At 29.1% G+C, this 27,872-nt stretch overlaps 2 protein-coding genes across 4 annotated transcripts in view; one reads left to right on the forward strand and one right to left on the reverse strand.

Moving 5' to 3' along the window:
• Nucleotides 1-27,872, forward strand: part of LOC125864743 (acyl-coenzyme A oxidase 4, peroxisomal-like) — a 1,153,105-nt gene that overhangs the window by 130,012 nt on the left and 995,221 nt on the right. The gene's annotated exons all lie outside the window — the stretch shown is intronic.
• On the reverse strand, nucleotides 1,991-7,147 carry LOC125864748 (probable magnesium transporter NIPA6). 2 transcript variants are annotated; one of them, XM_049544814.1, is made up of 10 exons: nucleotides 6,796-7,147; nucleotides 6,521-6,707; nucleotides 5,010-5,066; nucleotides 4,809-4,899; nucleotides 4,555-4,715; nucleotides 4,308-4,435; nucleotides 4,031-4,168; nucleotides 3,079-3,171; nucleotides 2,876-2,993; nucleotides 1,991-2,432 (listed from the first exon to the last, which is right to left on the reverse strand). In XM_049544814.1, the coding sequence occupies exons 2-10, from the start codon at nucleotides 6,642-6,644 to the stop codon at nucleotides 2,320-2,322; spliced, it is 1,023 nt and encodes a 340-aa protein (XP_049400771.1). In that variant the 5' UTR covers nucleotides 6,645-6,707; nucleotides 6,796-7,147; the 3' UTR covers nucleotides 1,991-2,319. The 2 variants fall into 2 exon arrangements, with proteins under 2 accessions (XP_049400771.1, XP_049400770.1); XM_049544813.1 differs by having other exon boundaries at nucleotides 6,521-7,147.

Raw genomic sequence — 27,872 nt, forward strand, 5'->3', positions numbered from 1 at the left:
TATTTAACTTTTTTTAATTTAAATTTTTATTCTATATTATATTATATTTTAACTTCTCATACAATTAAACATCAATATATATTCTTATATCATCCCAAATTCATGAAATACAAGTAATAATTAATTGAATTGCCTATTTTAATTCAATAATATACATATTATATGAGATTAATATGTTGATAAATAAAGATCAAAATTTTATTTTCTAATATAAATACTATTCGCTTTCTATTTTCTTTTCAAAGAAAGATATTGTAAGTATATATGGATTTCAAAGCACCCAATTAATTATTTTTTAATAGTTAATAGACCTTCAATATTATTGATCCATTATATAATATATGATTCATTGATGTAAGTTGACATTCATAAGTGATTTATACATCAATATTTTTTGAATATATTTTCTCATAGTTATTCAAAATTGATGACATTATGGTAAGTTTTAAAAAATTATTCTTCACAACATAAAAAAATAAAAAATTTAATTATGATAAAAGATTATTAAGTATGAAAATTTATTCTTAATAAACTAATATTCTTTAAAAAAAAAAATACGATCATTATTTTAGTTAAATGAGTTTGATGAATTAAATTAGTCTATTATTTAACAAAAATTCTTAATGACATGTCATGCCAATTAGGAGAGAGTGAGGCTTTTGAAGTGTCAAGTATATTTGGAGGAAAATAGTGATAATTGAGTGATATTTTGGTCCTAAATGAAACATAAATGATATTTCAAGGCAACTCCCTAAACTTGGTGACCATTTAGGGAATTGACTTGCTATTTCAAGGTAATCAATCCATAATTAATCGATTGACGGATCTCAAAAATGTAGTCTAATACAAGTTTGAAAGATCATTAAGCTAAATTAGTCAATTAATAAAATAATGAATTGTCCTGATATACTAACCAAGTCGCACTTAGATTGTAGATCAAGAATCATCATAAAGCAAGTCTTAAGTGATTATTCAAATAATCAATCAAATAAGTATTGAAAGCACTTCTAAACTTGACGTGAATTATTACTTTAGTCCCCCAACTATTGACAGTCTTAAAACACTCATTTAGTTGATTAAGTGAATTTAAAAACACCCCACTTATGCCACATGTATATATATGTAAAAATTTCTACTGACGTGGCGTACACATAAATATGTGTAATAGAAAAAATATTTAAAGAACATTTAAATAATTAAATGTTAGGAATTTAGCAATTTAAGAAGATAAAAGAACTTCATTTTTTTTTATCACCCCACCCCATCATCTACCCAGTACCCTTAGCCTGACACCCACTACCCACGCACCCCAAAAAACAAAAATTATTTTAAACTTTTTTTTTTTTTTTGGAGGGGAGAGGGGTAGGATAAGAAAAAAATATATTTTATTTTAAGCGTACTTTTTTTTGGGGGGGAAGGAGTCGGAGAAAAACTTTTTAAACATTTTGAGGGGTGAGGGGGTGGGGGTGGGGTACCTGGTAGGGGATGGGGTAAGGTAAGAAAAACAATTAATTTTTTTTTAAAAAATCTTCTTTATTAAATTTTAGCATTTAATTGTTGAATGTTTTTTTTTTTTACTATATATATCTATGTGTATGCCACATCAGTAAAAAATTCCACATACACGCATAGGCGAATGACATGTGGCATAAGAGGGGTGTTCTTAAATTACTTAATCAAGTAGAGGAGTGTTTTTAAACTATCAATAGTTGAAGGACTAAAGTAATAATTCACGTCAAATTTAAAATTGTTTTCAATACGTATCTCATAATCAATTGATGTTGCTTCTCTTGTAAAGTTAAAGGGGATTATGTGATTTTGATTAATTCAAACTCGATCTTTCATTATCCCGTTATATTACCCCGTGCTCCAAATTTCTATCTTGATCTTTGTGTATGGGTGTCAAATGATTGAGTTTCACTAAAATTTGACTTAAATATCTAAACAAACATACAAACAGCAAGAAGACCAGTACTTATCATCCTTCAGAAAAAACATATGCTTGAAATGCTATATCTCATTATGAAAAAATAATGAATAATTACATTAGAAAGAAGCCATATATGTACAAACCCCGACTGCAATTAGACAATTAGAGATTTGCAAGAAAACCATGTCCAGATGTATCCCCATGTTGCTCAAGAAATCTTGAAAAATCAAAACCTCTCCCTCTAGCCTTATGCACATAGGAAGAAATTGCCAAGCAGTTGTGAACCTCAAGATCAATCAGCTTAAACGAGAACTCGAGAACCTCATTTCCTCTACTGCACAAATCAAGAATGGGCTGTGATAGAACCTCCAGTTCTGCAATCAACCACTCTAATTCTTTGTCGAGACACTATATGAGTCTAAGTATTCTGAATCATGCAACAGGATGTAATGTCCATCCTCTATAGCCTTTATTTGTTCCCCATCGTACCAGGTTACAGTTCCTGCATATACCAATTTAATATTAGAAGTAGAAAAATAGCAGTGCTAGCAGAGATGCATGTCTAGATATGAAAAGTTCATTCTCATATTTCAACTTCTACTATGGTGATATAACATCAGAAATACACATGTATGCGTCTGTCAAAAACGTGTTCAAGAGGCTTGGCGATCATCCCAAATGGAATAGCTAGCGAGTATGTCAATATATCAAATAATATGACACTGTAAAATATATTCTCCCTTGGTGATGATGCACCAAACTACAAAGGAACGCAGAAGTAGCAGTAATCACGCCTAGTTCAACATCTGGTTTTTAAAGGAGTGCAACAGAAAGATGTGATGACATCCTTGTTGTAGATAATAGGCAAGGTAGCACAGTATCTAGAATGAACATATATAATATGTGAGGATAAGAACTTCCAGTAAACTTTAGTCTAATCCATACCTGGCAAAGGAACTGGTTCCTGCTCTCTAGTGACATGGAGCATGACTGTTCCTGAAAGTACAGTTATAAATCCACATATCGCAGAAATTATGTCGCTGGCACTTTGTCCTGCCCAGTCCTGCAAATTGAGATGACTATTCATAATACCCTGTACCATATTCATAGAGGACCATAACGAAGAAGAGCTTCAATTGACAGAATACCTTGAACATTATTGCACTTGCGATTATGGTCATTGTGGTGAACATTACATAATATAGTGGTGAAACAATTGCGGTGTTGAATGTATCCAGTGCCTATCAAAGGATGTATAGATATCAGAAATGTTTTTAAACTCCCCAAAGGGTACCACCTTGAATGACCCATTACAATCATGCATGTCATAAACTCCAAAACAAAATTACACATCTCATGTTAATAGTACACATTTCAAACCAACTAATTTTTTAGTCGTCCAGCAGCAGTCAAAAGGTTTTTCAATCAATTATGCATCCCCCAATCAGCTAATTTGGAAAATTTAACACGACAATAGACCAGAATATTGTGCTATATTAGAAAACGGAACTACTTGTTTGAGATATCCAAAATTATGCTGCTCAATCATTAAGCTTTTAAGAAAAACCAACAAGTGACTCAAGGAACTGAACTGTGATACCCTGTTTCTCAACATAGTATGAGAAAAGGCATTCCCAGAGGACTGTGCAAGGTGGACATTAAACTATTCATGGGCATCTAATGACGTTCATCAAAAATAAATCTTAAGCTGAATTATATTTCCAAATTACAAAAACCTGAAAGAAACATAAACAAAGTCTACAGTTCTGAAGAACGTTCTAGCATAGTAGGTATCAATTCTCATTATCAAGCTTACGCTTTATCTTTCTGACAAATACCGAGACACACTATGAAAAAATTAGCACCAATAGAAGGAGCGCATAAAGAGGAATAATTACTTTAATATCTAAATCTAAATGAATGATAGAAAATATGCACATAGATCATAGATGTATGATCTAAACTACTCTCGGGTATGGGCAAGCAAAAGCTTGATAGGTTGATCAGAATACATCAATTAAGAACAAATCAATCACAAATTAGTTGAGGTCGGCTTCTCAAATCCCCTGTATCCATTCCACTCTATAGATAAAGTATTACCTTATTAAGGTAATTTAGCTGTGTGATGACGCATATCACTGCAACAGAAAGAAAAAACCATGTCGGAGGATAAGCAACTTGACTAATTCCTTCCAAAGTAAGTTTTATTGCAATTCCAATAGCCTTTATGCTGACAATCTGCAAAGAACCATGAAAAAACTACAGCAACCAATCTCAAGGTAGCAAACTGTTGATATGTGCAAAACGCACCACATCCAGAAACAGTTTTGTGTCCACATTGCAGCTAAGAATAGTAGCTTAAAAGAAAACAAGATACCGTGAATGAACCCATTAAGGAACAGATTCCCAAATAAACCAGTATATTTGTCTGCCCATAGCGAGGCTCAAAATGCAAAATCAAAGCTAGCACCATCGATAAAGTTGCAGCTACATAAGCCAAAAATGCTGCAGACAGAGGCAGTAACAAAGAAATAAGTAATTACTTCTATAAGTGCGATGAGGTTTCTCTAACCTATGGCATGATAAACAGAAAAACATCTATGCTGAAGACACAAAATTCAAACCTGGTTGAGTTGCCAAAATCCAGATTTCTTCTAAAGAAGCTGGCATATTCTCCTGAGGTGCATGGATAACAATAACCACTGAGCCCACGATGCACGAAATGCATCCCAGTACACCTAATCTTTGCAATCGTTCTTTCAACAGAAAGTGCGCCAAAATAGCACTATTCAAAAATTCACCAAGCTAAGTTTTGTCAAGACCACTCATGGTTCATTATTAGAGCTTACAAATAGTTCATAAACTTCAAAAATTATACCTGATAATTATACTCAAAACACCAAGAGGGGTCACCAGAACTGCTGGAGCATAAATATAAGCCACAAAATTGGCCACCTCCCCAACGATCACTACATAATCCAAATCCAAAATTTTCATCAAAATCCAAACCACACAATACCAATACATTCATTATCCAAAAAGGGGGTTTAGGTGTGGAGACAACTCATGATTTACTCACTTGATATCATGCCTGTCCACCAAAGTGGTTCAAGCAAATAAGCATAGCCTCCAACTCCTGCAGTAAATGTCAGAATAATTGTTTAAGTGAGCGACCAGAAGTTGGCACAGTATGTGATGAGGACAAAATGATCTTGTATTACAGATTTTAATTAGTTTAGGGTCATGAATCATAAATTAGACAATGATAACGTGGCACTAAAAGACTTCAGAACAACTGAAATTAAGCAATAAAACATTGCAGTTTTAATTTAAAAAATCAATAGAATTGATATATCAAGAGAACAGAAGAAATTTCAACAGCAATTTCTTAAAAACAAAGCAGAAGACCCTGAAGTATTTTATATTTCTAACTGTTACCAACTCAATGAAAATAAATAGTAATTACACCCGACATGGACTAAGCTGGTCAAACAAACCCTTTAACCTCAAAACTTCTTTAATCTCCTCAGCCATAACCATATATATAGCCACATAATAGATAATGTTGCAAGATGTTGTAATGGCACCTTCCAGCAACCAACACAACCACCAATACAAAATTTATAGCCTGTGAGTGATCCTTTTTATCAAAATCTCTGGCATAATAAGAGTCCATAAAACCATCAAAGGTATTAATATTTCTCCACAACTTCAAACATTTATCTAAACTTCCACACGGTTATCCTTTTTTGATGACAAGAGAGCCTGCAACCATTACCCGACTCAATTATAATAACTCGCAAACCACACAAGAGGGATAAACTGGCCACCCTTGAGGGTACTTCCACACGGATATCTAAGAAAGCACTTCACAGAACATGGACAAACCATAAGTTTACATACTAACATTTTTTAAAATTTCCATATGATCATGACATATACTATAGAAACTATATTGAAATATGGAACCCCCCACCATATATATCTTTGCCTCTTCATCTTGCTCGTGACTAATCAGTTGATAGTCTTTAGTTTGCAACAAAGCATCTGTAAGGGCTTCACAAAATATTTTTTGTATGTGAACAGCTTCCTAACTCATTAATATGATCTCCATGGAGAATTTTTCAAACTAATCTTCAATTAGAATGTCTATCAAATCCTAGGCAGATCTTAAGATGCCATAACTTGAAATTGGCAATCCAATAAATTTCTCAATATAGCCTTTGTGTCAAATTGACTCCTAAAACTGAACCCGAGACCACTGTCTAGATACCAGATTGTCGACATCCAAGTTTCCTAAAAGATTGAAATTTCTTAATAAGCCCTTAACAACAATAACCGAGATAATAAACAGAATCTTTTGTGTATAATCCTGCATGATCTCGAATGTTATCCGTTCCGGTAAGTAAACCAAATAATAAAATGCAAGCAAAAGTTCTATAGTAACACTTTAGCTTCGATGTAAAGTTAGACAAAACTCTCTTAACTCTGAACGATTTACATTGTGAACAAGGCCTCTATTTAACAATTAGAAAAGGATAAGTCAAATATGCTGATTTGCAATTCAATTGAGATTAAAGATCAACAAACCTGCTCGAGTGCCAGCAGCAGCAGCACGCTTTAGACCTTTCTTCTTCAATATAAAGCTCGTTCCAATAAACAAGCTTGATGATATTGCCAGAATTAACCCTCTGGTGTTATCCGAAATCACCATCCTCTTCCTTACTTCTTCAGGTATAATAATACGAAATCCTTATAAAGGGATCAGGATAATGACCTGTTTGAATTCAAAATTCCAAAATGTAAGATGAGGACAAATCCAATTTCCCGCCAAATAGAGTCGAAAACAAAATCTCAATTATCACCTCAAAAAAGACAAAAGAGGCAGCAAACTGAAGCTAGTAAATGGATACCGATTCGGAACAAAACCAATCAACTATATACAGATCTTTGAGGGGCTAGAAAAGGAGTAGTAGATGTATGTATGGGTTTATGAAGGGGAGATCTGAGAAATTGATAAGAGTCATCAGGGAATGGCAGCTCGGTCTCCCCTAAATTCGTGGTTGTTTTCGGAAGCTTCGTTTTAATATGGATTCAGTAGAATGATGACGATGATGATGGAGGGCCACACTGACTTGAAAATGGAGATTAATTGAAGATTTGCTGATCGTGAGATGATGGTTAACCACCATGAAAGACCTGACCAACCAGGCAGCAAAAACCCAAATTTGTCTTGAGAGCTGGGCCACTTGTTCTATTCACATTGTTCCAATTTCAAACTTGTATCTTTTTTTTTTTTTGTTATTTTGTTTAATTAATCATAGTAGAACAATTATTCTCTACGCGGCTTCAGATTCACATCAGGGCTCAGTCGTTACGAGTATTATATTACTTCATTATTAATCGGATACTTAAAAAATTAATCTTATTATTAGTTAATTTCAATTTAATACAATTCTTTTGTTTCAAACACATTAATTTCTCTGCATATTTAGCCAAACTTCTAAAATCAATTTATTTTGAAAACAAAAATATATGTATTTGGTTAGAAAGAACTCCGTGTTTGGCCAAATTTACAAACACTTTTGAACTTAACAATTAATGCTTTGCCAAACTTATAAAAAATAATTGTAAGGGTATATTTTCTCTAAAATATTTCTTAAAAAGTGTTTTCACGCAAAGGCTACTTGTTTTAGCTTCTGAAAATTATCTTTTGTTTTTCTCCACACACTTATTTTCTCTCTAACAGTTTGGCCAAACAAGTTTAATATTAAGAGAGAGTAAAGGTGAAAATAAATGATTAATTATATCTAAATTTTTTAAATATAAAAAAAAAAATTAGACTAACTATTTTTAATAAGCATGATAATTAAAATGAATAAAAAGGATTAGTTTGTTTAGCTAATATTTTAAAATCTTGAGAATTGTATTTTATTAGAAGTATATACCGAAAAAAATTGCAAATAAATAATAATATAAATTTTAGGAATCACATAGTTTTAATATGAAATTATCATTCCTTAAGAGAGAAATAAGGGATGTTTTAATATGAAATTACAATCCCTTAAGAGAGAAATAAGGAATTTTAATATAAATAATTAGGACTAGAAGTAGGATCACGTAACAATTAATTTTGAAAAGTTCAACTAATAGAAACCCAAAACTCTTTTGACCTTTTCGGCCAATATGTTCTTATTGTCTTTTGCATTGAACAATTAGTTTCTCCATTAATATTAACCTTTTTAATTAAGACTCTTTTTAAAAAAATTAGGAAGTGTATTTGACTTTTATGAGCCACTTGGCACCAATTCATTTTTGGTATTAAAAAGCCAGCCAAGGAAGAAAGACCTTAAAAATCACGTAATAACCACGTGGCTGTCCAAATAAGAAGACTGAAAGCTATCAGAGGCATTTTATAGAATATTTTTTTTAAAATTATTTGGAAAATATTTTTTCTAAATAAAACGAGAAAAAATAATTTTCAAAATTTTCCTATTATCATTTTTCAATTGATGCTTTTCTTATATAGTAATATCATGCATCATCAATCTAAAGAATACTATAGACATTGAAATTTTTTGTTAATTCGAGTTGAGACTTTATAAGGTGTGTTCGATTTCAATTAGAGGCTACATAACCCTAAACTCTTGTTCATGCATATATAAAGAATATTATATTCCTTTTAAGAGGCATTTCGAATATTCCGCAAATTCATGAAATATTCATGGTCAAATCAAATCATTCTAGTTAAAGAAATACGATAAATCTTATGAGACTTGAATCACAGATAAATCTTATGAAAGAAGAATCAAGAGAGAAACACAATTGTACTCATATTGATTTATCAATAAAATTTGTTGCAAACAAATACATTTATACATTTATAATAATATAAAGAAAAAGTAAAGTTTGAAGTAGAGTTATTATAAAATAAAGATAAAATAAGGTAATGAATAAAATATATAGGATTATCAAATAGTAATCGTAAGATAAGAAGAAGAAAAAAAGATTACGACACTATTACAATAAATCAAATGGAACATTATATGATGTATTTCATCATTATATTAAGGGAAAAGTCATAAATTCGTCCTGAACTTATATCGAAAAGTCATTTACACGCTTAAACTATCATGATGACATATTACATATTTTTACTATTCAAAAGTGAATTTTTAATACCACCCTGAGATGTTTAACACCACTCTCGCATGGTGTGGTGTAATACACTCGCCGCCACATCAACGACATCGTTGCCCCATCAGCGCTACGCAGGGGCGGATCTACATGGAGGTTAGGGGGGTCACCCGAACCCCCTCGTCAAAAAATTACACGGTATATATAAGGTCAAATTCTGTTTATATGTGTGTGTATATATTAAAATAAACCCCCTAAACACATGTAAAGAGGCTAGCTCAGTGGTAAAGGGGTTCAAGAATTCGCTTGGACGTCATGGGTTCGATTCTGCGCAACAACAATTTCCTTAATTTTTTCTTGTTTTCTTCATTTGGAAAATCAAATAGCAAGGTTGAGATGGGCTCAACATTTTTGGGCTGGAGCTTTATTGTTTTTTTTTTTTCAGTTTTAAATGTTATTTCTCCTTTTCAATATTCATTTTTTCGAATTTCTAAGGCACATTATTTTCATTTTTGTATTTTATTAGTTTTGTCTCCATTGCTCATTTTATTTTTATGTAACTCTCTTTTTATATACTAATTCAAAAGAACTTTTTAAAAAACGATCAATTATTCTTAAACTTGAAATTGAGATAGAGAAAAAAAAAACTTTAAAGATAAGTTAAACTTAATCGAACGAATAAATTTGAAAGACATGATTATTCATCATATTTCTTTCTCATTTTTTCAGTTTTATTCTAGAGAGACGTAAACCACATTGATATGATTTATTCATTTTTTTTACCGATGGAAAATCTTATAAATTGAATAAATGAACAAAAAATTGGCGATGCCATTTATTTATCCTTTTAATATGCATTATAATATTAGTAACTCAATCCCCACACATTTTAAAGAGTATTAAACAATTTTTAAAGGAACATATGATTGAATGAACACTAATTTAATTTATTTTAAAAATTCAAAATAAAGTAAAATAATAAAAAATTAAAGAAAAAAATCACTTAAAAAAAAGAGTCAATGAAGCATAGTAAAAGTAGGAAGAAACGCTAAATGTGGCATGACAAGACAAGTTATATTTAATGGATTAAGGATGTTTTTTTTCTTTCCCGATCCGTGTACCTTCATTTTCTTATTTACTTCTTATAAGTTGAACCCTCTCCATGAAAATCCTGGCTCTGCCACTGGCGCTACGTCAGCGCCATGTCAGAAATTATGATTTTTTATAAATTTTTTTGTTTTATTTTCTTTATTAATTACTTTTCTTTTGTTAACAATATTTTACACTAATTAATCTCTGATTAATTATTAAAATTTTCTAATAATTATACCTTCTTCATCCCAAAATCTCACCCACTCCATTTCTTAGCTCATGGAAAAAATCATATTTGGCTACCTTATTCACTATTGATTCTTTGTTCTTCACCGCCGTCATATCACCTTCAATTCTTCTTCTTCATCATCATCCACCACTAAATACCACCATCACCATTTCTAGTATAATTTTTTCTTCTTCACCATCTTCAATTTCCACTCTTTTTTGTCAAAATCGTTACCCAGCACCGCCACCACACTCATATCATCTTCACCAAATTCAAAAATTGATTAATCCTCTTCACCACTTTCAATTTCCTCTCTTTTTTCACCCATTACCTAGAACCACCATACCCATAAAGTTGCCATTACAACTAAACCCAAAAATTGATTAACAACCAAAACTTCTTTAACAAAGTCAAAAAATAGAAAAGATTAAAACAATCAACCAAAATCACCTAAACATAACTTAAGAATTTATTTATTTAGGTTTATCCAAAATTCTTTTTAGATTCTTCCTTTAGTAAAAATTATCACAAAATACAATTATTCACTAACAAATCTATGAGAATTAACCTAATTGCTAATCAAAAAGAAAAGTTGTACTTTGAGATTGTGATGTATAAAGAATGAAGAAGAAGAGATGTGAAAAAGAAGAAGGGAAAAGGCAAAAATTGCCCCCTAAACTTATACCCAAAAGTCACTTACACACTTTAACGAATGGGGAGACCTACTACACACCTTAAGTACACAAAAGTGTATTTATTTACCCCTTCCGTCACCCAATCCAAGGCGCGTTTAGCTCCACATAAATGAGCGCATCACACGCTAATAAAGTCATTTTTATTTTTATTTTTTAATAATAAAAGCCCAATCCAACGATTTTATTCCCATTCTCTTCATATAACCCACCCACCCGACCCTAATGAAGAAGAACCCTAAAATTTCACCCAAAAATCTGAAGCCCAAATTGAATTCAAATATAGTTCAAAATTCCTTCTTTTGAATCAAAGGCAACTCGTTTTCACTATTATTCATTCATCTCTTTTCATTTTGATTCATTCCTTTCTTTTTCATTTTGATTTATTTCTATCTATTTCGTAATTTTTTTGAATTTTTAGTTGTTTGATTCACTGTAATTCTTATTAAGGTGCTACAATGGCTCGAATAAGCTTGACTAGGCTCTGTTTGCAAGAGGAAGATCATGTGATGTTTGGCTTTGGAAGGATGATTATATTGATTCAAGATCCAAATTTGTGATTCCCAAGTTGTTGAAAAGAATTGTTGTCTTGAACATAGTGTTGAATCTTCTCGAAAAGTTGAAACTTCAGATAAGGAAATCAACAAGCCTACTAAGTCAACCAAATCTATGGAAAGCAAAATAGATATGAACAAGATAGAGTCAAAAATGGACAATTTTGATGATGATTTGAAAAAGATGAAAACAGTTGAAAAGAAATGGAAAAACAAATTGGCCAAGTCCAAGAAAAGGGAGAAACAACTTTGGATTGCTCTTTTGTGTGTTTGTATTTTAGGTGTAAGTTTAGTATTTCAAAGAGTGTTGTTTCTGAAAGGAGAAGGAGATTCAAGGAAATTGACATGATCTCTTCTTATACCAAAAATTTGCAATATTGTGTTGAACTTGTAAGGCTTTTGTGTAATGAAAAGATGTTGGTTGAATTTGTTTGTGTAATGAAGTTGCATTTGAGTAATGAAGAATTTGCAAGGCTTCCCTTATCTTAATTGTCTCATTTATGTTGGCGAGTATTTGGTTTGTATTTGGGCATAAACTATACATTTAGTGTCTACAACTATCTGCTCAACTGTCTAAACTACACGTTTGTGTAACCACTACTAAAGTAGTCACTAATTGCCCTCTATAAACACAGAAATCATCAACTAAAAGAGAAGCAATATTGTTACATAAACAGACATACATAACTACATAATCATTAATCAAAATAGAAGTTTATAGCTGTCAAAGCAGTTACATAATCAAACACCACAAATTAAAATGCAGTCACAGCTGTCAATTCATTGTTTTAAATATAAGGGAACTAAATAGGAATAAAGTGCATTGCATTGTCTATCAACCAACAAAACATAATGTCTACATTGCATTACCAACAAAAATCTACCAAAACAAGTTAAATTGCATTATAGTTCTCTTGGCTCAAATGTGCAGCCTTAGACCTAGTCTCCATTTGTTTTCTTCCCCTCATCTCTTCAAGTTGGCTTGATGTCATAGCTTGTTTTCCCTTCCATTTCACACCACATGTTGGTTTATGCCCAAGATCTCCAGTGACAACTGCTGAAGACTTCACATTTCTAAATCTTTCTCTAGGCATTTCAGGTTGTTCAAATGAATATAAATAATCTTAATTTGTGATTAAAGAAAAAATAATAAATGATATTTAAGTATAGAAATAGGGAACTTACATTAATAATAGTAGCACCACTTTATGTATGTAGTACACCCATTCCAACCATTCTTGTTCTGCTAGCAATACTAACAAAAAAAAACAACAAAATATTCAATAAAGCAACTTATTTCAAACTTATACATGAAGTAAGTAAAGGAAACTATATCACATTTTTTGTTGAACCCTTTGATCTACCCTTTTCTCTTCCAGTTGGAGCATTAGGTGTTGCTCTTGGGCCAACAGTTTGTGTTGATGTTGGTGCAACAACAGGTGTTGCTCTTGAACCAACAGGGCCAGTAGTTTGTATTGATGTTGGTGCAGCAGCAGGTGTTGTTGGGATAGAACTTGGTCCAGCAGCAGGTCTTGAACTTGGTCCAGCAGTAAAGTTTGTGCCAGAAGCAGGTGCACCAAGGGGACACTTTCTTTTATTGTGACCCTTGTTATGACAAGTGTTGCATGACATCTCAATCCCTCTTTTGGATAATTTTTCAGTTTTACTGGTTTCACCTTTCTCTTTTTCCTTTTCTTGCCAGGCTTTCCTGGCATTTTCCTAACATGAAATGGTATCACTGAGATGTTTTGTGATTCTGGCCACATTTTCAGATTCATAACTGGATGAATGAAGTAGTTGTATGTCTTCTATGTTTCTCTGTTATACCAATAAGAAATGTAGTTGATTGGGTCCAATTTCTATGGTGAAGAACATCTATTGCATGAGGATATGGTATGCATTTCAACATTCATGCTCTATAACTACATGTTTGCCTTTAAATATCTTCAACATGTCTATATGGTCCATGAAGTACCTCATACCCTGTATCTGAATTCCATTCAATGCTGCATTTCATAGACTTGGTTGTGTTATCTTGTAGAACCTTCATTGCCATTGGAGAAATGTCACAGATCCAAGTATTGTAAAACTCTCACATCTACCCTATTCTTTTCATCATTTTCACCCTAATTTCTTCAAGCATTGTAATTATAGTCTTATGTCTTGCTGCTAATATCTATGAATTGAAACATTCATCCATGTTATTGTCTACAACATCACATTTTGAGGTAAAATTGAAGTAAAACTTGCTCCATCTTTCAGGATTATAATACAAGTGATCAACTATCTTATGACCCAACCTTTTCATATAACTAATGTTATCCTTTAATTCAGCCTCAAAAGTAGACCTTGCACACCTCCAGAAATATTTCGTTCTCTCAATACCTCTCCATCTCTTTGACCAGTTAGCAAGGATGTGTTTAACATACATTCTATGCTCAACATTTGGCAAATGATCAGTTATTTCAATTTCAAGACCCTATAAGAAAATTCAAGACATGAAACTAAGAAACCAAGAAACTAAGACATTCATAAATAAATTCAAGACATGAAATAAATCAAAAAACCAATAAATTCTAACCTGTTGCATATCTGATATGATTGTGAGGTCTATATCATCTCCCAACTGAAGATCTTCCTTTAGAAGATTGACAAACCAATCCCAAGTAAACTTATTTTCAACTACTGCTCAAGCCAGTGGCAATATTTGATTATTCCCATCTTTACAAACAGCAACCAATAATTGACCTTTAGATACTCCCTTTAGAAAATAACCATCCAAACCAATGCACTTCCTACAACCAGCCAAGAAGGACCTCTTCATTGCATCAAAACATATGTAGAAGCCTTGAAACATTTTTCTACCATTTTCAAATGTTTCCTCATGAAGCTTGACTACACATGTACTACCTGGATTAGTTCTTAGCAACTCATCTTTGTAGTCCAAAATCCTCCCAAACTCAAGAACATAGTCACACATTAGCTTCTGTAATACTTTTTTCTTTCTCTCCTACACACTGTTCTTCCAACATATAAATCCAATTCTTTTTTAATAAGCCCTTGAAACTCAAAGATTCTAATGTCAGGTTGTTCCTTTATCCTTTCACTGTAGTGACTAGATAAGAACTTGCTATTACAAAGCTTGTTCATATTAGTAGGATCACATTTGTGAACTAGATTGTATGTCTTTACAACATAATTATTTGTCATAGAATCAAAGCTAGCAAATAAAACCCAAGGACAACCAACTGTACACCTAACCCTTACCCTTGTTGGTTCATTAATATACATTTCAATTGCAACATGTTCAGCAACAACATATTTGGTAACAACAAATCTAAACTCATTAACACTTTCAAATACAAGACCCAATTCCCACACTATTTTCTGAGAAGATGCATTAAATACAACTCTATTCACCTTTTCTTCTCCTTTTTGGCTTGACTCTCTCTCTTTGTTGAACCTCTCATTCATCATCACTAGAAGCATCTGGATCTGTTTCAAAACTGACAGCTTCAACTGAGGGATAGTAAGGCTCATCACCAGCTAGCTTGCCTTCTAAGTTGTTTCTATTACCACATGTACATTCATCATACCTAGCATTTGGCTCTTTTTTCTGTTCCTAACTTGACATGATTATTCAATGGAGCTCTTTCTCCCCTTTTCCTTTTTTTTTTTACTATTTTCCTCCCTAAAACTTCTTAGCTCTTCATCTACATCACTCCCATTAAATCCCACATTCAATGATTCTCTAAATTTTGTTCATTAGAAGGATGGATATTGTCAGGAATTGGATCAGAGGAAGGATGGACAGGGTCAAGAGTTGGATCAATAGAAAAATGGATAGGGGTTGGAGTTTGATGAGTAGGAGGAAGAGTATTTGGAGGAGTGGAAGAGTGTACATAAGAAGATGTATTTAAATTGGCAGGGGCAGGGGTAGGGGCAAGGGCAGGGGCAAGGTTTGAGGCAGGTTTTGAGGCAGGGTTTGAGGCATTTTCTTGGGCCTCGCGTGTTGGTTCTAATTCAGCATCAAAAGATGCATTAGGCCCACTGTTTTGAGATGCTCCCTCACCTACTCCACTTTTCCCATATTCCAATAAAGTTGGGACCAACACTGGCTCAGCAACAACGTGACACACAAAACAGTCCAAAATATCTCCATGACTCAAACACTCAGCAATTAAAGTAGTATCATAGTCAGATTTGATTTCTTACATAGCAATACTTCTAGGAAGTTTCACATACAACACACATTGTCCAAGTTCATACCCTAACTTTTCAGACAATCCCTCAATTCAAAATAAAATAACTTATCTATATCAACATCTAAAAACTTATAAGCTCCTCCACCATGATATGGTTTCCCTTTGTATCCTTTTTTTTCAATCTTCATTACACCACCGTGATAAAATCTCAAAGAAATCAATTCAAAAGACATTTTAACATGAAAATAATGTTAACAGTTGACCCTCAACAACAACGACAAAACACATACAACAACAAAATTCATACAACAACAAAGGGGAATCATGTGAATGAAAGACGACATACAATAAACTTGAAAAAAAATTAAAGACGAAATATCCTAAGCTAAAAAGTATGAAGTATGAAGTAACCCTAGAGATGTCTGACTGACATTTCAGATATGGAGACGTCAAAACATTATGAACGATGAACGCCTCGATTGTACCCATCAAACCCTAGTAACCATCGATTTGCTTCCACCAAACAATGAACACCTCGATCGACAACACACCAATGTTCTTCAAATATGACAGTGAAAACTTGATTAGATGATTAAAACTACAATGATGTTTCAAAAATGCTACATAATCAAAGAAATCTTTAGCTAAAATTAAGATTTATAGATGAAATTTTTTATTAGGTTTTAGTGTTCTTAGAGAAACGAAACGGGTGTGTGAAATAAATGGACTATGATAAAATAAAATGGATTTCGGTAAAAAAAACAAATTTGGGTGAAAAGAAATGGGTTTGGGTCAAATGAATCAGGTTGGGGTTTTTACTACGTGGCTTCACTAGGAGGCGAGTGGCTCTGACTCTATGCATAATGTCCTAGGTTGGGTGACGAAAGGGGTAAATAAATACATTTTTGTGTACTTAAGGTGTGTAATAGGTCGCCCCATTAGTAAAAGTGTGTAAATAACTTTTGGGTACAAGTTTAGGAGGCAATTTATGGCTTTTCCCAAAGAAGAATAGGTGTGAAGAAGAGATGTGAAAAAGAAGAATAGGTGTGAAGAAAAAGAGGTATGAAGGAGAGTTATGGGGGTAGGGGTGGGGTGGAGGACGGTGGGGGGGGGTGGTTAAAAGATGATTTTAATTATTATTTTTATTTTTATTTCTAACTGACGTATTTAGTTTTTATTTTCATTTTATTTATTTGCCACGTCAGTTTTAAGGGGTAATAAATTCACTTTTGAATAGAAAAAGTGTGTAATAGGTCATATGATAGTTTAAGCGTGTACGTGAATTTTCGATACAAGTTCAAGGTGGAATTTATGTCTTTTCTCTTATAATCACAATGGATTTATCAGTACCATACAATAAATTCAAGTAGCAATAAAAAACAAAATGTCAGTGACAAATTGACAATTATGATGCTAATAACATACTCTATAGAAAAACTAGGCTTAAGTCATCTGTGGCCCCTTAAAATTATTCGTATAATTCATTTAGACACATCAACTAAGACTAGTACCTATTGAACACTTTAACCTACACAAAATGATAATCAGTTGAAAATCAAAATTGTGTGTAGCTCAAACGCAAATACATAATAGGTATACCAATGAAACAATGACACATGGCGGTTGAATTGAATTTTAAAAAAATTCTATTTAAATAATCCAAAAGAATCTTAAGAAAATAAAAATTAACTTTTTTAATCAACGCCTTCACCCTCCCGTCTTCTTCATCTTCTTCGTGTTAAGGTTGTTTCCCCTTCTCGCCACCGCCGACACACATATAAATCATCTCCCCACTTTTTCATTCCCTTTTCATTGGCAACACTTCCTATCCATTGCCTTCATCTTCTTTCTTTCGATTAATAAACATTTATCACATTTATAAGAAACAATAACAAGCTTTTGCCGGAAAAATTGATTCAATTTTCTTTTATCAAAATAAATGGAACTTCGCCGAAATATTTGAAACATGTAAAATAAAAAGGAAAAAACAGAAGAATAATTGGAGAGGGTGAGAGGAAGTTGGAGGAGTGGGGTGGCATGAGAGGTAACTGGTAAGTACAGAGATGGTGGAATGATGTTGGATGGAAATCGTTGAGGCAACATCTTGGGAAGAAGACGTGTTTTTTTTTTATTGTTAGTTAATTTTATTTGGTTTCTTTATTAATTAATGTCAAGGGTCAATAAATTAAAAAGTGCACTTTTTACAGGAAAAAGATAAAGGAAAATGTTATTTGGGTATCTTCACGCGCTCATGGAAAGTGAAGAACACGTTTTTTTACCACATCAGTATTTTGTGTTTAATAGATACACATTTTGAATATTTCAGGTGTTCAATAGGTACTAGCCCTAGTTGAGGTGTCTAAGTGAATTATGCGGATAACTTTAAGGGGCTGCAAATGACTTAAGTCTAAAAACTATTATATCTCAAACTTTGTGTTTCAAACGTAACTAATTTTGTTTCATGATTCCAATTAGTTTCTTCACCCAACTTATAAAACAATTAATACGCTGCCAATGAGTAATTAAGGTTCACTTAATTTTGATATTATTATATTAAGCTTATTAAATAAATCTTATAATGTTATAAGTTATTTTACTTAATATTACTAAAGTAATTAAGGTTCACTTAATTTTGATATTATTATATTAAGCTTATTAAATAAATCTTATAATGTTATAAGTTATTTTACTTAATATTACTAAAATACTAGTGAAATTATCCACGCTTCGCGCGGCTATATGAAATATTTATAAGATAATAATATGTAAAATTTATATTTAGATTAGTGTCGAATATATAAGATAATATTGATATTTCTCTTCATCTGCTATATGATACGTTTTCATCGTTTTTTAAACATATAAAATAGAATTTCTTTTTGCATCTTTTTAAGTGCAAACTATTCATATGTATATAGTAGAACAAAATATTCACCGTGGTGAAGTAAATGGAATAAGAGGTAATATTTTGAAATAACAATATATTGTAGTTGAAAATATTTTGTATGTTTTAATTTCCTCTATCTTTTGTAGGAGTACTAATTTTCTATACAAATTCTAATTTGGTAAACAAAATTGAATTTGTTTTAATGTGTCTTTGTTATTACATTTATTTATTATAATTTTTTAAACACTAATTAAATATTTATAAGTACTATGAAAAATGAAACATACAAAAGTTATGAATAATATTTAAGATTAGAAGTTAAAAGTATGACGAAGAGACATGAGTTATAAATAATTTAAATGTACAATATTATTAGACATTAAATGCATTAATAATTATGCATTGATTTTATTTGTAAAATAAATAAATGAAAATAAGGGGTGAAAATACAAAAATTGAACAAAAAATATAATAATCGGTGACTATATAACTATTATAAATACATTTCAAACGAAAAAGAATAGCGACGAAAATAGATTGTTACATAAGAAAAAAAATGGCATCATGAAATTAATATTTTAGTTTTCAATTACTTTTTGCAAGTATAATAAAAATGAAACTCCTAATCAACATGATTTGTTTTGTTGTTGAGATGGGATAATTATATTAATTATGCTTCATAAAAAAAAAAGTAGAATACTAACGGACCGAATGATAAGTAGTGACAATACATGTACCTAAATTATTTATACAAACGAAAGTTTAATTCTATTTAGTAAAAGTAGCTCAGTAACTAATACAAGTCAAGTAAAAAAAAAATAGCAAAAATAATCTCTAATATGCTTTTCCCCCCCTCTTCTATCATCTTTCTTTGTAGGGAAAATGCATAAGTACCCCCCAACCTATGCCCATCACAGACACACTTATAATATACTAAGGTCCTATTACCCCCCTCCCCGAACTTATTTTATAAATAATTTTCTACCCCTTTTCGGCCTACGTGGCACTATCAATCAGATAGTTTGAAAAATTGTCAACACGCGCTGGGCTCGGAAGATGGTGTCACGTAGGCCGAAAAGGAGTAGAAAATTATTTATAAAATAAGTTGGGCGGGGGGTAGGTAATAGGACCTTAGTATAGTATAAGTGTGTCTCTGAGATTTCAGGCATAGGTTGGGGGTACTTATGCATTTTCCCTTCCTTGTAAGTAGATCCGCCATCATATTTTGCTCCATATGTCAAATTCTTCATCATATGCTATCAATTGAATAAAAAAAATTATATGAATAAATAAAATATCATATACCAATTAAAAAATAATTATATTAAAAGAAAGAAGAAATTTAAACTATATGTAATATATGTATATATTGTTTTTGCAATAGTACTAACAACACTAAATAATAGTCATCTCTTGAAATCTAACAAATATTATAATCAAATTATACTATATCCCAAAAATTTACTATTAGAAAGAACAATTGCATACTAACAACACAATATTCATTATTACTAAGGTATTTTTTTTAATCATACTTTCTTAGTGAATGATAATGCATACATAAATAAAATATTAAGAAAGCATGTCCAAGTAAATAAAAATAAAAATAAAGACTTGAGAATGAAATATATCTTACCTTCATGTACTTCTTTTTTGTTACATGTTTTGTTAATTTACAAAAAATATAATGAAGAAGAGAAATGATAATCTTGAATGTGAATGAAACTAAATATGAATGTATATAAGCAAAATAGAGGAAATGAAAAATAAAGACTTGAGAATGAAATGAAATATTTCTTACCTTCTTGTACTTCTTTTTTGTTACTTGTTAATTCATCCACAAACCAATATGATGAAGAAGAGAAACGATAATCTTCAATGTAAATCTTCATGAAACTAAATATGAATCTATAGGCAAAATAAAGAAATACCATAAGACATTATAAACTTGCAAATTTAAGTTTGGAGGTTATGAACATAAAAATTATGGGAGTTATGAATATTATTAAAATTAAAGTAAAAATTAAAGAGGTGTAAGTCATGGATAATAAATCCTTATGCATAAATTAAATGATAAAGAGAAAAATACTTAAAATATAAAATAATATTTTCATTTTATGGTTAGAAGTGAGGCAAACAAATAAAAAAAGAATGTGAAGAGTTTTTGTTGTAAATGTTCCTTCATTAATAAAATATTTAGTTGTAATAAATTAAGTAATTTACTTTTACAATTCAATAATTAATTTAAATAAGAAAAAATATCAAAAAAAAAGGGAGAAAAAAGATAAATGCAAATGGAGATCATAGAGAGGTGTCATATCACTTTGTCTATGTTTCTCCTTTATTATATATATATAGATATAGATTGTCTATAATCAGAATGTCATTTAATTTTGCTTAGGTATTATAAAAATTCAATCAAAATAAACAAATTTGATTATTTTTATGACTTGATATTGTTTGTGTTCTTTCACCCTTCAATACACTTCATCTTCAGCCCAACTTTCATACCCCCTCCACTCACACGACACTTACGAGTTAGGACTCATTTGTTTTCATGAAGATCAAAATATCTGAATTTGAATGTTCTTCTGAATATTAAGATATGCATTAAGATTTAGAAGTAATATTAAGAATTTGCATTGAGATCTGAATACTAAATAGTTAAATTGTTTGTTTTCTCAACATCAAAATGTATAAAATTCCTTTTTTTTGTTTTAAAAAATAATAAAAATAAAATTCAAATTCGACGAATATTCTATTACTTCATTTTATTAATTAGATACCAAATATTAAATTATTCTTATTATTCATTAATTTCAATTTAATACGACTCTCTTTTTCAAACACATTAATTTCTCTGCATATTTGTAATATATTTAGCCAAACTTCTAAAATCAATTTATTTTGAAAATAATAAATGTATTTGGTTAGAAAGTATTTGTGTTGGCCAAATTTACACAACACTTTTGAACGAATAATTAATGTTTCGCCAAACTTTTAAAACATAGTTTTAAGGGTATTTTTCTATAAAATATTTTTCAATAAAGTGTTTTCAAGCAAAGGCTACTCTTTTTAGCTTCCGAAAAATAACTTTTGGTTTTTTCTCGAAACACACTTATTTTCTATCAACAGTTTTGCCAAAGACTTCACTTTTGAAAAGAATAAAAAATTGGCCTACAGGTTACTATAAAGTGAGAGTAAAGGTGAAAATAAATAATTAATTATATCTAATTTTTTTTAAATATAACATTTATTTTTAGACTAACTATTTTGGATCCAATATATATATATATATATATATATATATATATATATAAAACTAAATATAGACAATATGATGTGACACCTCTTTATGACCAGCATTTCAATTATCTTTTATGTCATTTTTTTGGACATTTTATTTTTGTTTTTCAATTTTTATTTGTAATTTCGGAAAAAAAACTGAAAAATATTTTAATGCATCAAATCATGCTCCTTTAAAACTTTCATCATACTAATACACATTTAAGTAATGGAAGATGAAAAGATCAAAACCTTTTCATTTTTCGTAACTGTTTATAAATTTAGCCTATAAAATAAAATAAAAAATTGAGTATCCTAATCAACAATAGTGGAATTCTTCACTTTCTCTCTTCTTCCGATGATGATGAAAATATGGATATCAAATTTTGATATTGAGATGTCTAGCGAATTTCTACCCTTGTAATTTTTTCAAGAAAAGTGAATGAGAGAACATCTCATGATCCTTCTAAAGATATTGGTGATGATGAAACTTCTAAAGATATTGATAATGATGAATATATAAATATCAAATTTCGCCATTGAGATGTCCAACAAAATTCTAGGCTTGTGATTTCTTCAAGAAAAAAAAAAGGGATATCTTATGAATCTTCTAAAGATATTGATATTGGTGTAAAGAGAAAACTTATGTAACAAATATTTCTCGTTTTGAAAGAATGTTGATTCCTTTTATATTGAGAAAAAAAAAATCATATTGACTGAGAAATTTATAGGAAGAGTGATTAATAATTTAAAGGGTAAGAAGATTTATTTAGAAAAAAAAATCAATCTATTTAGGAAATTGTATTAAATTAGGAAGACAATAAGTATTTACTAATTCATTTCTTCTTTTATTCTGTCTTAATTTCTTTTTATATCTCTTTAATTAAAATTTATTTTATTGTTTTGTTAATTATAACGACATTATTTCTTCTTCTTCATTCTACTAATATTTTTCTTCTTTTATTTTGTTTTATTTTTGTGTCTTCAATTAAAATTTATTTTATTTTTTCTTATTTATTTTTAATTAATGTTTTTCTGTATATTTTTTAATTTCTAATGCCTGAAATTATATTTATTTTTTGGTATTTTGTTTTCGCAATTTGTCCAAATTTTCTTAAAAAGATGATCATATTTAATCTCTTTCACTATTAAGGTTATTAATCTCTTTTACTTTATTCCTTTCATCTTATAATTAATGTTATTTATATAATTTTCTAAAATCACTTCTTTTCTTTTTATTTATTTCAAGAAATTAGTTATTATAACTTTATAAGAATTGCATATATATTTTTACAGAATTTGATTTTTCATTTCTTTCTTTATTTATTTATTTAGATATTTACATGTAACAGTAAAGCTTAAATAAAAAATGTGATGTGATATTTTTAGTCCAATATTGATATTTATTTTATTTTTATTAATGTTAAACAATTTTTCTTGCATTTCTATTAAAATAATTGCTTAAAATTAAAATTACTCTTCCCAAAAAAAATATGCCTCGAATTTTATTTTATTTTTGGAGTTTTTTTCTAATTTTAAAACTGAAAAATTATCAAAAATAAAAAATCACCACATTTAATTCTTATCGTCATCAATGATATTAATTTCCTTTACTTCCTTCCCTTAATTTAATTATTAATGTTGTTATATTATTTCCTTAAATTACTTATTTTCCTTTCTTTGTTATTTTTCTTTTATTTTTTTTGTTTATTATAACTACATAAGAATTGTAATGTTTTTTTAACGAATTTGATTTTGACATTCTTCTTATAAATTTTAAATCATTTCATAGTCCAACATTGATAATTATATGTTTTATTAAAAAAATCTTATATTTATTTATTTTTCTTAATTTTTAAATATTTTTTCTAACATTTTAATTAAGATAATTGCTCAAAATTAAGATCACTCTTCTCAAAAAAATTGTGCCTCGAATTTTAGTTTTTTTTTTTTAGCGTTTTTTCTAATTTTAAAAAACTTAAAATCTTATAAAATATGAAACATGACCATATTTAATTCTTATAACCATCAATGCTATTGATTTCTTTTACTTCCTTCCCTTAATATCACTATTAATATTGTTTACATTATTTCCTTAAATTACTTATTTGTACTTTTTCATTTATTTATCTTTTATTTTCTAAGATTAATTATTATAACTATATAAGAATTAATTTTATTACAGAATTTGATTTTGCCTTTTTCCTTATAATTCTTAGATCATTCCTTAGTCCAACATAGATATTTATATGTTTTAATAAAAAAACAATTTCTCTTATATGTTTCTTAAATTAATTGCATAAAATAAAATCATTTTATCATTTTAAAAATAATAATAAGTGTTTTTAGTCATTGCTCAGTTTTTATTTGTATAAATAGGAAAATAACCGTTATGTTTTTCATAATAAAGCTATATCAATAATATTGTCACATTTTTTGTTAATACTTTTTTCTTTTCAATCGTCTCATTCTGTTATTACTAACTTTATTTGTTTTTTAATATTGACTTTGAATTGTATGTAATTGTGATTTTGCATAAGTTACAAAGTTTTTAAAACGAGTTTCAATGTACAATTGATGTAATATCAAATAAGGAAAAAGAAAGAACATAACAAGTACAGAAGATGCAAAATATCATTCTTACAAGATTCTTTATTTTAGATGTAATATTAAATATGCAAAGTCGATTCACAATTTTGACATTCTTAAAATGACTTTTTCATATTTTAAGTAGGTGTTTTGGACATAGATTTCAATTGTTTTTGTTATTTGATATTTAGAAAAATTGAGATGTGTTTTGTTATACTTATTGCAAAAAATATTTGAAATAATATTCATATTTGAATATAGTTAAATACAACTTCTAAAATAATAAGTGGGATGTAAAACACAACTCAAATTTGAAGTAAAACTTCAACTAGGATTTGAAAATTTTCATGATCATATGTTGGTTCTCAAATAAAATAAAGAATTATTCCAAAAAAAAAAAAGAGCATAATTATTATGATTCAATAGAATAACGTATTTGATGCATCATTCATTCATCTCTCTAAATATATAAATTTGGCGAAAGAAAAGTCATTTTATAACAATTTTATTTATGTTTATCATATAGAAGTATAGATTATCGTGTTCGACTATATGTTTTGTCTTAACATATAACTTCTTAAAATTATATGTGAAGGATTTCAAATTTACAAATCTATTTTGTTCTTGAAAGTTAATTAGAACAAAAATGAGTTTAATTTGATACTTGTCATGTATAAGAATTATTGCACTATTTAATTAAACTTATCACTTGAAATAAATTAGTTTTAATCAAAATTAAATATAACATGTCTTCAAATAAATAAATAAATATCCCTAAATAGGATCATAGTCCGATCTTTTTTATGGGGAAAACCTAATTCAAAAAGACAATTATCTTTTCTTCTGATATTTTTTTATGGTGTTTTTAATTTATTTTGAAGATTCATTTTATTTTTAGTATCGTTTGTGAATAGGTAAAAAAAAATTATGAGTGTAAGCAAAACAAATTATTTCATCAGTTTCAAATTAATTTATAAAAATTCATTTTTCAAATTTTACTAATATACCGCGCAAAGCGCGATTAAGTTTATTAGTTATTTTTAACAAGCATGATAAATTAAGATGGATAAAAGGGAGTAGCTTGTTTGGCTAATATTTTAAAATCTTGAGAATTGCGTTTTATAAGAAGTCTATATCGAAAAAATTGGAGATAAATAATTAGGACAAGAAGTAGGATCACGTAAGAATAGTAATTTTTTTGTATTTGAAAAGTTCAACTAATATAAACCTAAAACTCTTTTGACCTTATGTATATTGGAGTGTTAGTGCCTTAATGCTAAATGCTAATGATTGTATTTTTGTCAAGTACACTAAACCTTCTATAATTTTTATATGCAGTGAGTTAATTTGATGAATATAATGTTTGAATAAATTATATTATTTTTGATAATTTTAATGTCAAGCACCATTCGACACTTATAATATTATAAAAGGAAAAAAAAGTAAATATAATAGAGTTGTAAAATTAAAATAAGATAAGGTCATGAATAAAATATATAAAATTATTGAATAATAAGTGCAAAATAAGAAGAAAGAAAAAAAGATTACGACACTATCACACTAAATGAATGACAAAATGTCATGTGACAATTATGATGTTAATAACATATATAATAACTATTACTACTATTATATCTCAAACTTTCAGTTTCAAACGTAACTAATTTTGTTTCATTCCAATTGGTTTCTTCACCCAAATTATAAAACAATTAATATGCTGCCAATGAGAAATTAAGGTTTTAATTTTTACTGTTTATTTTTATATTAAGCTTATTGAATGAAGGGAAAATAGTCTGATATACTCCTTAATGTATATCCTTATCGTTATACAAATGGTTCACATATATCCCTATCATTACAAAATGAGCTCACATACACACTTTATCTAATGGAAGTGAAAAAATTAGATTTAAATTTATTTTTTTGACTTTTAATTTTTTTTTAAATCGTGTAGGAATATATATGATCCTTCTATCAAAGTTCAAGGTATATTTTAATTTTTTTCATACATAAAATATATCTTTTTGATTATCATTATTTGAGTTTCTTATTATTTTTTTCTTTCATTCTTTAGTGTAAAGAAAAAAAATTAAAATTAATTTTTTTGAAGCTATATTGTGATTTAGTTTTTGTATTTGTAGAGAAAATACAATGTACATCTACAATAAATTTTAAAAGAAAATTAGTGAAACATAAATAAATATGATCATCAAAATATAAATTTAAATCAGTCGTTGAAACAAAAAAATCAAGAAAGAATACGTATGAGGAGGATCAGATATCTCATATGGATTATATTTTTTCAAAAAAATAATTTAAGAATGTAAATTTAAATTATTTTTTTCACTTTCGTTAGAGGAAAATGATATATATGAGTAATTTATATAACAGCCTAACAAGGGTATATCAACTCTAAATAGCAAAATTGAGGATATATTAAACCTTTTTCCCTTGAATAAATCTTATAAAGGTAAAGCTATTTTACTTAAATATTACTTTAAACTATTGTTTATAACCAGAATGTCATTTAATTTTGCTTATAGGTATTATTAAAAGACGATCAAAATAAAAAAAAAATGATTTTTTTATGATATAATTTACAAAAATTAAAATGATATAACTAAAAAAAATGATAAGAAAACAATTATATCAAAAAAGTGTATTCAGCTGCCGGGATTTGAACCCCGATTCCTAACAATTGGGAATTCCTACAGCGGATTTTCTGTTCACTAATTATGCAAATAATTAAAATATTTAAACCCTCTTTCTAACAGAATAAAATGTAAACTACATATGTATAACCTCCAAGGTTTTCTTTAGCCAATCAGTACCTTTTTATCTTTTCACTTAGCATGGTTAAGTCCGTAATATTAAATGATATTTTGATATAACTTTATTTTAGGATCATAAAATTGAAAATATCTTCTTTATTTTCTTAAATTTCATATCAAGTCAGATTAGGTCTTCTTTTTTTTAAACCGAGGAAATAGAATCTTAAGATGTATTCTGTACGAAGGATCGGAAAAGCAACTTGTAATTTTCTCATATTCTATTAATAAAAAGATTTACAAAATATTTTCTTTAGGAAAACATATTCCTTAAAATAAGAAAAATATAATGACTTCATTTTGATTGTATGAGCCCAGAAATATTTATTTTGAGAAAAAAAAACATTTTTTTTAAAAATAGGTGTTTGGCAAACCTGTAAAACTACTTTTAAATGGAAGCTGAAGCAAAAAATTATTTTTTTAAGACTAAAACGTCCCTTCTAT

The sequence above is a fragment of the Solanum stenotomum genome, chromosome 5 (assembly GCF_019186545.1).
Source record: "Solanum stenotomum isolate F172 chromosome 5, ASM1918654v1, whole genome shotgun sequence".
Lineage (NCBI taxonomy): Eukaryota > Viridiplantae > Streptophyta > Magnoliopsida > Solanales > Solanaceae > Solanum > Solanum stenotomum.